The following is a 12,489-nucleotide window of genomic DNA, read 5'->3' as shown; positions in this document are numbered from 1 at the left end:
CTTAAACTCAAACCTCCACCTTCCTCGTCTCTCCCAGGGGGACTCGGCTTGTGAGCGAGTGTTCACTGTCAATGATGTGTCGCACGGAGGCTGCAAGTACGGCATCATGAACTTCAGCAGCAGCAGCAGGGGATCTCTGTCGGTGGAAATGTGCGACAACCTCTACTTCACCAACCGCAAGGTGGGAGTGTTTCACAGGAGCCGGAGCCAGTGACTCATGAACACGTAGACATTTTCTGTGCCCACGTTCTACCCTACATTTTAAGGATTGTATACCTAGAAAACCATTAAAATGGAAATGTTGGGAATGTGTGTGTGACAGCTCTGCTCTGGTCAAATGTGTTTCAGGTAAATTCCATATGCTGGGCCTCAGTCAACTACCCAGACTCCCACGTCTTGTATCCTTCCTTAAGTTTAGAAGTGCCTCTCTAGTCAATCTGCATGTCATAAATCTCATGTATTGCTTGCGGGCATTTTCCTTGACTGTGCGAACTGTCAGGCTGTGTCTGGTGGGAGTGGCGGACACTCCTGGCTGCGTCAGTTTACTTCCTGCTTCCCTCTTCAGCAACTCCAACCCAGGTAGAATCTCCTCAGGGTTTTCACACAATTTAAGACCATCACATTAGATATCTAGTTATTATTAAGTAAATAACTTATTAAAGGATTACATTTCAGGTGACTTAGCAAGCTCGTCTCTCCCCTGTCTGTCTCTCTCCTCAGACCAGCCCGGGATGCTGTGTAGCTTTAAGATATCCTCAGCCTGGTCTTGTGCTTGGTGTCTCAACCCCCAGTTTGACAAGACCTTCAGCACAGGTCTGTCCAGCCGTCACTATTTGTCTTGCAACTGTCCTGACAAAATATGATGTTCATTATCAATCATGGACTGATAGTTATTATCTTTAGCCTCTACTGAGTCGTGTGTTGGCTTAGCTTTCGTTTTGGGATGTTTGGAACAGTCTCTTGAATCATACTTTATTGGTTTGGGCAGCTGTTGCATTAAACATTTCCTGCTCACAAACGTATACATCTAAAGTAATTGTCTTCTCACATGTGTTTGCAGGCCTGTCTCGTAGGGTGATAGTGAAAGATGCAGAGACGGGCCGAACGCAGACATACAGCACTGGCAGTGATGTCTTGGCTCAGCAGTTTGCCCTTAGGGTAAGTCAAGCATGTCTGAGTTCTCTTATACATGCTGTATTTTAGACTTCTTTTTAAATGTAACTAAGGACAATGTAAGAAAGAAAAGAGAGGCCAAGAAAGTAAAGTACCTCCCTTTGTCCTAGGTCCCTGTGCTGTTCAACGGATGCCGTTCAGGGGAGATCTTCAGCATTGACCTGCGGCAGCGCGGCCGCAGAGATCAAAGCTGGAAGGCCAGCCGCTTCCATCAAGAGTCAGCCATCACCTCCGTACGCGTCCTGCAGGATGAGAACTACCTGCTTGCTGCTGACATGCTGGGACAGGTCAGGTTATTGGGCTGAAAATGAGATTTAAACAGTGGGTCGCATGTTAGTAGTATGTTAGTCCTGAGATGCAGCTACCACATGTTTGTCCCTTCAGGGCAAGTAGACTGTTGACAACCCGGAACAACTTTGTGGTTAGAATAATACACAGCACTGTTTATTGTATTTTTAAAGCTATAGTCCAGGTGCAAACTTTGATGACCAACAAAGTGGTAAAAAGGAGAGAGAGAAAGAAAGATACCACTGGGTTAACCTTGTACTCACAACCCCTGATTAACAGCCATTAACCCACACAACTGAATATGAGTAATAGGCGTATATTACCCAAATTATACAGGATTCTTCAGAAGATATAAATATGAACCCATATAGATGCTGTTATTGCTTTAACTTTGTGCGTTTCCTTCATTTCTGTGCAGATTAAGTTGTGGGATGTTCGGGTGACAAAGCCAGTGCAGGAGTACAAAGGGCACTATAATGAACATGCCTACCTTCCCATCCACGTCAATGAGCCTGAGGGGCTTTTGTTGGCAGGTAGGAGAGAACCAAACATGCTCTATCAATTTGGGTTTCAATGTTAAACTGATTCAATTAAAGAGATACCAGGGTTACAGTTACTATGCACTGATATACTGAAGTGTGTGTTGACACAAGCTCTCTGTCAAGGTGCTCTCCAACTCTCATTTCCTTTTCCCTTTGCTGTGCCGTCCTTAGTTGGTCAGGATTGCTACACAAGATTATGGAGCCTAAAAGACGGCCACCTACTGAGGACTATTCCATCACCGCACCCGACTGCAAACGACCTGATCCCGAGCGTCGTTTTCTCCTCCAAGTTGGGCGGCTGCAGGGGGCTCCCCGGCCTGCTCATGGCCGTCAAACACGACCTTTACTACTTCCCATACAACACCGACTACCAGGAAGGAGGAGAGCAGCAGGCTGGCTTTTAGAGAAAGACTGAAAATGCTTCATCTCACAAATTTCTGAAAACAAGGACACCGCATTTGTTTTGCCAAATGTATGAATGGGGTTATAATCATATACAAAATCTGTTGGGATTGTATAATTGAAAGGGATTGGCCAGTATGCAGTTCATTTCCACAAAGTTGTACCGAACCTTTGATTGGGAAGATAACCTCAGAAGAGTTGCATTGAAGTCTCAGGGGAATGTTATTTTTGACTGTTTGTGCCAAAAGGAAATACAAGTGCTAAATACAGTACACAGTGCACACAAATAGACAGTTAAAATAGTGCTTTCTGTAACCTTTACAAAAAGTGCACTTATGACATGATGATGACTTTAATTTCTAATGTAATTTAGGATGCCTCTGGTCTGAATTTGAAAGGGACTTTATACTGTAAATCAACACATTTTCTCATTGTCATTGAATGACAAAACGGTGATCTGTTGCATTATAGTTGCTCCTAAATAACACACACAAAGACTACGTTTCTGCAGTTTAATACATACTGTATGAGCATACATGAACATAAAGGTATTGATTTGTTCCTTGTGATATTTGTTGAACGTCTCTCTGAGATAGAGACACTGATGAGATGATTCAGGTTATGATTTCAGCTTTTTCCTGTTGACATCAGAGCCAACTCTCCCTGTCAGTTACTGAAAGAAACCTCCCAGGTTAACCATCACTGCAGTTAGATCTCACAATGCCAGTGTTCAGTAGAAAGCCTAACTGCATTATATGTTCTATTTATCAGATAAGTGTCAGTTACAGTCTTGTTGCAATAAAGGCAACCTCAAACATTGCTTACTTGGTGCTCCTAGCTAACTAGCTACACAGCCTGAGTTGACAAGAGTAATGGATTACTCTTCTAGTTATGTCCTGTTTTTGAGGGGCCAGCCTCAAAAGATGGTTTGAGTCTTTTCTGTACCATATTGCTACTGTGAGCCAGCCACTCTGTAAAAGCAGTTTCTGTTGTATTTCATCCCACTGCAGTCAGATTTGTCTTGTGAATATAGTAGTTTTGACATTTTAAAAACAAAACCAGGCCATTTAAAATATTCCCTATTAAAGTAAACTCTTTTTTTCCATATATGTATATTCTAAAACTTTAACAGTCCACGTGGACAGCATTATTAAGGCTGTTCTATAATCATCTGCCCAAAATGCACAAACAACTAAAAAGGACCAAGGGATTATGTAAGTAGTTATTACTAAGTAATTATATAAGTTGGAATGCATCTTGGTGCTACAGTACATCATTGGCTTCTGATTGTTTAAACCCTTTCTGAAGCCAAAGACTGGCTGGAAAGCTAAAGCTTGTAGGGTAGAAGCAGAGGGAAACTACTGTACATCATTCAAAAGAGCATCAGAATGCATTTCCCCTAAAGCCAGCCCTGAGTGCTATATCCAGGGCTCCTGCAGAGACAATCTTCCAATAAAAGTGCTTACCTGTATTCAGTTTAAGATGCTCAGTCAGAACTTCTATTTATAAATGGTCTACACACATAACCCCGCACTACAAAAGCTGCTAACAGTACTAGTGTGTAACACTGGAGGCGATTGTCAAAGGGGGTCAGGGTTTCATGTGCATCATTACAAATTTTAAAGGATACATGGAAATTGACCTGAACTCAATTGTAAGCAAGCACGTACAATACTTTCATAAAACAAGTTGTTTCATCTCTCCTACCTTCATGTTATTCAAGTCGCTCCAACTGGTATTGTTCACAGTGTAAAATGTAGGCATATTAAAGTAAAATAGCATCAAGGGACTGAAGTGACAGACAGCGATAAAAAAACAATAGTCCAAGACAAGTCCAACCTGCCACAGACAGTCTAGTGGCAGCCAAGAAATGCCACTAAAAAGACAACGGGGAACTAAAGTCTTTTAGTCAAAATGTTGTCAATTCCAGTTGTCATGGAGAGGCTGGTGTCCGTAACCGTTCCCTCTCCGACTCCTGCTCCTCGTCCTGCTAGAGCTCCCCAGGTTTCTGGTTGCAGCCATTGCAGACCCTCACTGGGTGGTCCCAGCCACGAGAGGGCACTGCACGTCGCTCCTGAGAGCAGTCGTCACACACACCCTGGCCGCAGGCGCGGCAGTGGTGGATGGAGAGACGCGGGGAGAACTCCCGCTGGCACTCGCTGCAGGAGTGGATGTCCTGATCTGGGACCCAGTATGCCGGGCGAGCTGCGTCCTTCACCAGGCCTAGACACAGAGGAGAGGGAATCAGCACTAGCTTTGCATTAGGACTGAAAGATATTTCAGCATCAACACTAAAATGTTTAAATCACAGTGCAAAGGAAGAATTGTGGTGGAGTGGACCATTTATGGCTGAAATGATTAGTTAATTAATTGAGTAATCGACAAAACATTCTGACAAGTGATTATTCATAAGCAACTTTTTAAGCAAAATGGCAAAATTCTCAGGTCCATGACTGTTAACTGAATACATTTGAATTGAACTGTTCAGATAGAACATGACATATATGGATGTCGATTAATTTAGAAAATAATCATTGTATGGTCACATTTACTTGACTTAATCCTGATAACCGGTCTGAATACATGTCCTACATGCATCATCATCATTCTGATGAAGTATAGTCATCAAGTGACCTCATAAATGCTCTCCAAATGGACCTATTGAGGGTAATAGTGACACAGAGATCACACTCTTCTGCCATATTTAACAGTATCATCAACTGTTTTCAATGATAAACAATACTTAAAAGAGTGGTACTTTAAAGTGAGAAGTGCTGTTTATCTGCATCGTTTTGTTAATGTAGACAGATCTAATGCAGACCGAGAGGTATGTCGATGGCACCAACGACAGCTCCTAACGTGTTCTGAACCGCCTCCCCAACCTTCCTGGCTATCAGGGTGCCGCCCTCTTCCTCCAAGGCGGCATCCAGCAACTCTGCAACAGGGAAACACACACACATGAAATCAGGCACTCGCACGCCACTATCCAGAAAAACATTAACACTTACGTCACACTGAACGTTAAGAAGGATTTACCAGTTGGGATTCCCCTGTTGTGAAAACAGGCGTCGCAGACTCGGACGGGCGCGAGGCCCCAGCCCCTCTCCGGGACCGGCCGGGTTTTTGAGGAGCAGGAATCACAGAAGCCCTCGCCACACGCACGACAGTGGTGCTTGGTGTCGTTGGGCTGGAACTCTTCCCCACATTTATGGCATTTCTGCAACACACAATGAGGATGACGTGTGATCAGTTGTCGCAATGTATATACAGTTCCTTTCAAAAGGTTTCGGAGGTATGTTTTCTCTTAATGTGGAAATTTTCATCAATCCAGTTTTTAGTTAAGTACCAGGATAAGGGAGTTGGGTTTCCAGTAGGTAGGAGCAATCTGGTCGGTAAGCCAGGAGGTGACAGCTTTGGCAGGCTTGACGCTGAGTTCTGACACTGATTGAGAAATGTATTTGACTCCATCCAGCAACCTCTGGGCGGCGTTGTTGTTGTCCTTCAAAAAACCATCAGACTGCAAAGAAACCAAGAAGAGAACAACAGAGTAAAGATACAAATAAACTAGCTGACAGACCGTCTCTTGTACATACTGTATCTACATATTGTTATATATATAGATATGTTATAGTGTCTAAATGTACATGTTTATACAAGTGTGAGTCACTATTATCACACTGAATTGCAAATAGTCAGTAGCACAGCTGACATACAGCATGATTTATGTTTGGCACTTACACCTCTATACTCATATACAACGTTTTGTATTAGTTTCCCGGGCACCTTGGCAACCAACTGGCAAGAATATACTGTAAATGAAGCTCACAGTGGACATGACAACATTAATTCTACTTAAATCCTTTAACATCTTGGCTTGCTACTTTGTTTAATTGGTTTAGGCAGAATCTCATTTAGGCTGTTGGCCTTACCCCAGGCCAGATGTGTTGGATCTCTGTTCTGACAACGGTTTCCACTGGGTCCTGGTTTCCGTACCAGTACTGCCTGCTTCTGTAGATCACTGCACAGTTGGGGCACTCAATCACATACCTGGACAAAGATTTTAAAAAAAAGAGCTCAGTCCCAGTATCACAGGGATTATATTGCCTCTTGGTCTGTGTTGCTGAGCTGCAATACATTTGTCTTTGCACTTTCTGTTATTTTTTTTGTTATATTTCTGCTATGCTGGGCAAATGGTTCCAATTTAACAAGCTAGTTGATCACACTGTGCTGGCAAGGAAGCCATTTCCCATCCTCTTCCAAATGGTCCTGTGGCATCTGGACTCACCCAGACCAGGCGTAGATGGCCAAGCCAAACCACGGTGAGTCAGACGAGGCCGTTGTTTTGGGAACCACTATCACCTCCTTTCCTCCCTCATAGCAGGCCTGAGAAGTTCAGCACATACACTCAGAACCTCGTAGAGCAAGCAAAAGTTCAACACATGCACGTGTGTCATTTTGGACTGTGTACTTGCCTTGCAAGTGTAGATGCGGTTGTCATACTGCGCAGAGTAGCGGCAGCGATGTTTGGCTTCGTGGTCGAGTCCTTCCTTTAGGTGATTCATGCTTTTCTTACAGCCTGAGCTGAAAGTGGGAGCACACCAAGTCAGAGACAAACATTATCAATCATAATTTTAAAGAATACTGTTGCATTACCATTATAGATCCATAAGAGGAAAATTACAAATGCAATACTTGTCCTTCTATCAAATGCTCAGTCAATTTCATTGTAACTAACTGAGAACAACAAAGCAGGGCTATGTGTGCGTGACTGTGAGCAGCTCCTTCATTGTGCCTCAGAGCGCTGCTATGACGTCTGAGAATGTAAAGTTATGACACCTTTTCCGTCATGTTTGTTGTGTAGTCTCACTGACTAGTTTCTACTTTTTGTTATGAACTGCAAGTGTTGCAGCGAGGAGAAATGCACGTACCCACAGCTGAGGCAGAGACTAGAGCAGGTAAAGTACTCATCTGGAAAAAATGAGTTACTGGCCATGTGCTCATCTGGAATATCCCCACTGAAGCTCTCGCTAAGGGCCTGAAGGAAGGAGCCAGGTGGAGAAGGAGGGACAGGAAGAGTCAATAACAAGTCACTGTGAGTAATTCTGGCTAATTCTGTTAACCAAAAATATTTCTTTCTTCATTCAATCAAACGTCCCTACCTGCAGAGCCTTGTAGATGACACTGGCAGAGCGTGGCGAGCGGGTTGTGTTGTTATCCAGCTGTTGCTCCAGGCTGCGCAGCAGACCACTGAAGTCTGTGGGAGGGTTGTAGGTTCGAGTTCCACGGTACTGGATGGAGCTGAATGCTTCTGGGAACAGACCCAGCTTCCTGAAACGCTCCTGGAGGAGACGCTCAGCCGATTCAGACGGTTTGTCTAAAGGTGGAGAACAAAATGGAGTCAGACGCAGTCTTGCTCACTAAATTCCTAAAATGCACCGCCCAAAGAATAAAAGAGGGTGACTTATTTCATGTACCTGATCCTAGTAACTTGGTGTGGACGGTCTCATGGAAGATGATCACCGCGGGACCCAGAGTGGACAATGGGACGTCCAGACCACAGCGGGTGGTAGTCGCTTTCAGCTCCCTGGTGAAATGCTTCAGGTAGGCATCTGATGCATCACCAAGAAACTTGAAGAGGTCGTCATGGAGACGGTCAGCATGGGTTCGGTAGATGACCACATCAGAGATAGCCAGGACTTTGAGGAGCAGCCGGGTGCGCTGACCCTGATTGGCTCCTGATGAGTGACAACAGATGTTAATTGGGTGTTAATTCAGAAAACAACCCCCCACCCACTACCTCTGTTTATTTCATGACAATAAGCAGATCCATAGTTTGTTCCATACCAGCCCCAAGCAGTCCTTCCGTGTCGATGACTACCACCCGGTGCACAGGGTCCATAGCCGCCCACACACCCACGGTGCAGGACTCTTGGGTAGGCGAGGTCTTGAACACTTGTCGTCCCAGGAAAAATGTATGGTTCAGGGTGTGGGACTTGCCCTCCCCGGTGTTTCCAAAGATGGAGACCACCTTGAGGAGCTCATCCGGCCTGCAGCCCAGTCTGCTCACAAAGTCCTCCTCATCCTTCACCTGAGAATCCACACAAGATCAGCCCCATTCTCACCGCATCACATTAATGACGCTTTAAAAGATTAAAACACGCCCTCAAGCGTTTACCTTCATCTCCTCCTTCTCGTCCACCAAAAGGAAGCTGCACACCTTCTCCAGCTCGGCTTTCAGGATCTCCATCTGGGACTCCCCGGCAGTCACGCTGTTATCCTGGGGAGCTTTGGCAGGGGGGTATGGCGTCAGAGGGTGCTTCCTCTTGTTGACTCCACTGTGGGTGCGTTTCTGGCAGTCCAAACACAGGTTGATCTTACAACCCTGGCAGCGCACCACTGCTCTGAGCCGTCCACCGTGGACAGAGCAGCTGCTGTCCCCTTTACACGAGTCACAGAAAGGAACGTGGCCCGGTGCAATCCGAACCCTGTCGTGATTCCTCATTCGCTCCTGGCGATGGAGCTCCAGTTCACATCGGGCACACTGCAAGCTGCCGCATTCATCGCATTCAAACGCAGCCTCATCTGAACCCCCACAGGCGTAGCTCTCCTGACAGCCCAGGACTGTGTTCATTCCTTTATCTACAGCTGGACCTTGACCACTCATGTCAAACCTGACAGGTCAGGACGATACCCCCTGGTTACTGAGAGTGACTTAGTATTTAACTTGGACAAAAGCAATGCAGTGGAAGACACAAAGTTTAAGCAAATCTCTATGACCAGATGTGATGTAACCTTTTGTGTTCAAATGCTCAACCAATCACTCATGTGCAATGCTGTCAGAAAGTATTGTGAAATGTTCAACTGAGGAACTTTATTTAAACACTGCTTACTTTTAATGAGGACATTCAGTCTGGAGCAAAGCACGTCCAGGCAGCAATTTAAAAAAACACTTGTCCAGACTACCAATTACTGAGCAAACTACTTGTTTTGGCACAACAGTTTGTGCTAGCTAACATTAGCTGCCCTGCATATGTTCAGTTTCAGTATAATGCTCAGCTAAGTTGCTCTTTAGTAAGTTAGGCCGTCATACTGTCTAAGAAATGCGAGCTGAAACTCTAATAATGAGTGTATCTAGCGTTAACGACACGAAGAGACACACTTGTGAAGAGACGAACAACCTTCGTATCAACCGACTGACCTAGCAGTGGCTACCAGCCCGACGGACGACGACTCGTTAAGTAAAGTGCTGCCTCACAGTCAGACTGGACCGTACACTGTCTAACACCATACCGAGACCGCTGGGCAGAAAGGGAGCTAGCTGAGCTGCTTTGTGTCAGACTCCTGTAGATGTTGTTGCTTTTACACCAGCTGATCGGCTTGTTTTTACCCAGAGTTCAAAAGTCATACACACACAATGCATGGTGGGAAATGGAGGATTTGGGAGCCGCCTCGAAAGACGTCAGTTAAATCCGTGTTCTTATTTTATTTTTTTTAACTATTGTCTTCGGTTTTATATTAACATTTAGTAACTTATACTTCCGACGTTGTTTGACATTACCTGTTTATTTACACAGGGGACAGGTGGTAACCATGGTGGTAACGACCATAATGCTTTGCTCCTTCCAGCTGCTGTAGGGTCAACTTCGATTGGCAACCGGCGTACACCGAAACGTACAGGTGGACGGAGACAGCAGCTGATATTAGAACACAGCAACTGCGGCTTCTAATATGTTTAATTATTAAGTGTATTTAATATTTAAATGCCTGTCTGATTGTTGTGAAGCACGCGGACCGACAGTGCAGACGCGTTGTCTTTATTTTAGCTACACTCACCGACCGACCGCGACACCCCGGTGTCAGAAACGAGTGCCGCCAATGTGAGAATTGATTTTGTCATCAGTATACTTGTCCTGGGATTATTCTGTATGTTTCCCTTGTTACGTACGTTTTTTTCTAACTTTTTATTGAACTGGACAGACTTAGCATCATATGTATGGATGCATAATTCCCCCTTTCCGTCTTTAAAGCCCCGCTTTATGTCTTCCTATGCGACTGACCTTGCCCGTTCACAGATAGCTCAATGCTAACCTGCCTCCAGCGTTAGATAGCTGAGCTAACTGTTTGTGTTTACCAGAGTTTACTTTATGTTAATCTTCCTCCGACTCTCTCCGACTTCGTTGCGTTCATGATGGAAGACGAAGCATTCACTGACATTAATGGCAAATCTATATCTCTGGACTGTCAGAACCACTCGGGCTTTTGCAGGGAGTTCACTGTCAGCTCCTCCAAAGTGTCCATCGGCAAGGTGATGGTGTCCACCTCCGGCGTTTGGCTGCTGGCATACACTGTGTTCTTCTTTACAGAGGTGAGAGACAGCTGTGGACCTTACAGCACTCATCCCCGGCTGGATCAGTGTGCTAAATAATGAGTAGAAAACTAAAACATGTCTCTATTGTTCAGTGTTTTTACTCTCGGCAGCATTTAGTAAAAGTAATGTGTCCACTATTCTAAACGTAACTTTATTACAGTTCTACTTGCTTTCATATCTCATTATGTTAACACGTCCATTTTATAAACCCCACACCAGAGTGCTTACTGTATGAGAGCATGAACCAGCATCATATTGTTACATTATTGATGTTGAGACATTCAGTCAAATTCAATTTGTCCAGCTCCAATAGCTGTAAGAGCTAAATCCACAGTACATGTACTCAAGTACTGTAGTTAATTACTTTACTTGAGTGTTTCCATTGTATGCCCCTTTCTACTTCACTTCACACTAATACTATACTTGTTACCCCACTATATTTATTTCTCAGCTGTAGTTAGTAGTTACTTTGCAGATTCAGAGTACTTTCAGTTTTTGTACTTTAAGTATATTTTGGTGCCAATACTTTTTCACTCTTACTTAGTAATATTTAATACCGTAGTGATGCTACTTTTACTTACGTAAACCATCTGAATACTTCTTCCACCAGACCAAGATACTTCTAGTTGAAGAGATTGGGATTTGAGATTTAAATTGATATTTTCAGATATAGATACATTTCAGAATATTCTTTTGTGTTATCGAGTGGGATATAATGATTCGTATGAATGTATTACACTGAACCTGCATATGAACGTCTTACTTCTCTTGCAGAACACAGCCGTTCTGTCCAGTGCTATCCTCGTCACCCTGGTTGGCATGATGCTTCACATCCACTTTGTGAAGGTAGACCACGAGTCCCTGCTCGTCATCGGCTCCTTAGGCATTCAGGTGTCCTCCAGCTATGCGTCCGGCCGTGAGACCACCGCATTCATTGAGCAGAGCAAGATCAAGGATATTGTCATCAATGAAGCTATTTACATGGTGAATTCATGCCTCTGTCACTTTTGTGCACATTTACACGTTGCATAACAGTATTCATACTACACTTACGTCAGTTAATGCTTTTGTTAGATGAGTTGATTGATGTCTGATGCTTTTATTTCAGCATCAGATCATCTACTACCTTTGTGTGCTGTTGAAGGACCCCTCAGAGCCGGATGTAGTGTCAAGTGTTGTGCCATTGTTTCAGGTGAGGTTGAATGCAAGGTGTCCGCATATCTTATAAAGCAACTGTTATTCAGTATTATTCACAGTAACCTTGTTTCTAATTAACCTCCTTTCCTCTTTTTTTTTCAGAGTTCAAAGCCAAGGCTGAACTGCTTGGTGAAAGTTTACAAAAGCTGTCAAGAAATTCTTTCAAAGTGCTGACGACACACAAGTTGCACATTAACAATGTTTCTGGTCATGTAGTATGTTGTTAATGTGTCTTTATTTAAGTCATCTTTTCAATAGATGAAAGCAGGTAGTTTTTGTTTTATTTTGGTACGTCTTGATTTTATTTGATGTAGTTTTTCATGATTTTTCTCCTTTTCTCACCCATATGATACACACACACGATGTGAATGTAATCTGTTGAATATAAAAAAAGTGCTGCCACGTTTTAAAGACCAGTATTTGTGTCATAATGACTTTATGTTGTACTTTGTCGTTTAGTTACTTGAATAACTTTAAAAATAGCACTGGTCTTAGATCTACTTGTTTAAACCCAAAGAG

The 12,489-nt window shown here is 43.8% G+C and overlaps 3 protein-coding genes across 3 annotated transcripts in view; 2 read left to right on the top strand and 1 right to left on the bottom strand.

Annotated features, from left to right (window-relative positions):
* Nucleotides 1-2,965, top strand: part of wdr21 (WD repeat domain 21) — a 5,014-nt gene extending 2,049 nt beyond the window's left edge. The window contains exons 6-13 of the mRNA XM_035678416.1: nucleotides 38-181; nucleotides 349-398; nucleotides 500-579; nucleotides 721-813; nucleotides 1,061-1,158; nucleotides 1,284-1,460; nucleotides 1,880-1,994; nucleotides 2,175-2,965. Of these exons, the coding sequence (XP_035534309.1) occupies nucleotides 38-181; nucleotides 349-398; nucleotides 500-579; nucleotides 721-813; nucleotides 1,061-1,158; nucleotides 1,284-1,460; nucleotides 1,880-1,994; nucleotides 2,175-2,407 (990 nt within the window). The 3' untranslated portion in view covers nucleotides 2,408-2,965. The remainder of the gene's footprint in view (nucleotides 1-37; nucleotides 182-348; nucleotides 399-499; nucleotides 580-720; nucleotides 814-1,060; nucleotides 1,159-1,283; nucleotides 1,461-1,879; nucleotides 1,995-2,174) is intronic.
* zfyve1 (zinc finger, FYVE domain containing 1) lies at nucleotides 2,904-9,787 on the bottom strand. Its single transcript, XM_035678414.1, has 12 exons — nucleotides 8,581-9,787; nucleotides 8,250-8,493; nucleotides 7,880-8,140; nucleotides 7,565-7,779; nucleotides 7,334-7,440; nucleotides 6,878-6,986; nucleotides 6,691-6,788; nucleotides 6,335-6,452; nucleotides 5,752-5,922; nucleotides 5,442-5,622; nucleotides 5,227-5,340; nucleotides 2,904-4,628 (listed from the first exon to the last, which is right to left on the bottom strand). Exons 1-12 carry the CDS (start codon nucleotides 9,067-9,069, stop codon nucleotides 4,396-4,398), a joined length of 2,340 nt encoding a protein of 779 aa, XP_035534307.1. The 5' UTR covers nucleotides 9,070-9,787; the 3' UTR covers nucleotides 2,904-4,395.
* A 197-nt stretch (nucleotides 9,788-9,984) lies between these two features.
* Nucleotides 9,985-12,489, top strand: pigh (phosphatidylinositol glycan anchor biosynthesis, class H; the record flags this gene model as incomplete). The annotated part of the gene is given in 4 exon segments (XM_035678417.1): nucleotides 9,985-10,770; nucleotides 11,548-11,757; nucleotides 11,882-11,965; nucleotides 12,073-12,489. Coding segments are annotated over 4 exon segments (546 nt in total). The 5' UTR covers nucleotides 9,985-10,590.

Source organism: Morone saxatilis, unplaced genomic scaffold (genome assembly GCF_004916995.1).
Source record: "Morone saxatilis isolate NCDOM2014 unplaced genomic scaffold, NCSU_SB_2.0 Contig7, whole genome shotgun sequence".
NCBI classification, from domain to species: domain Eukaryota; kingdom Metazoa; phylum Chordata; class Actinopteri; family Moronidae; genus Morone; species Morone saxatilis.
Note: the sequence above shows the minus strand (reverse complement) of the source record. Positions and strands in the feature narration are given on the sequence as shown.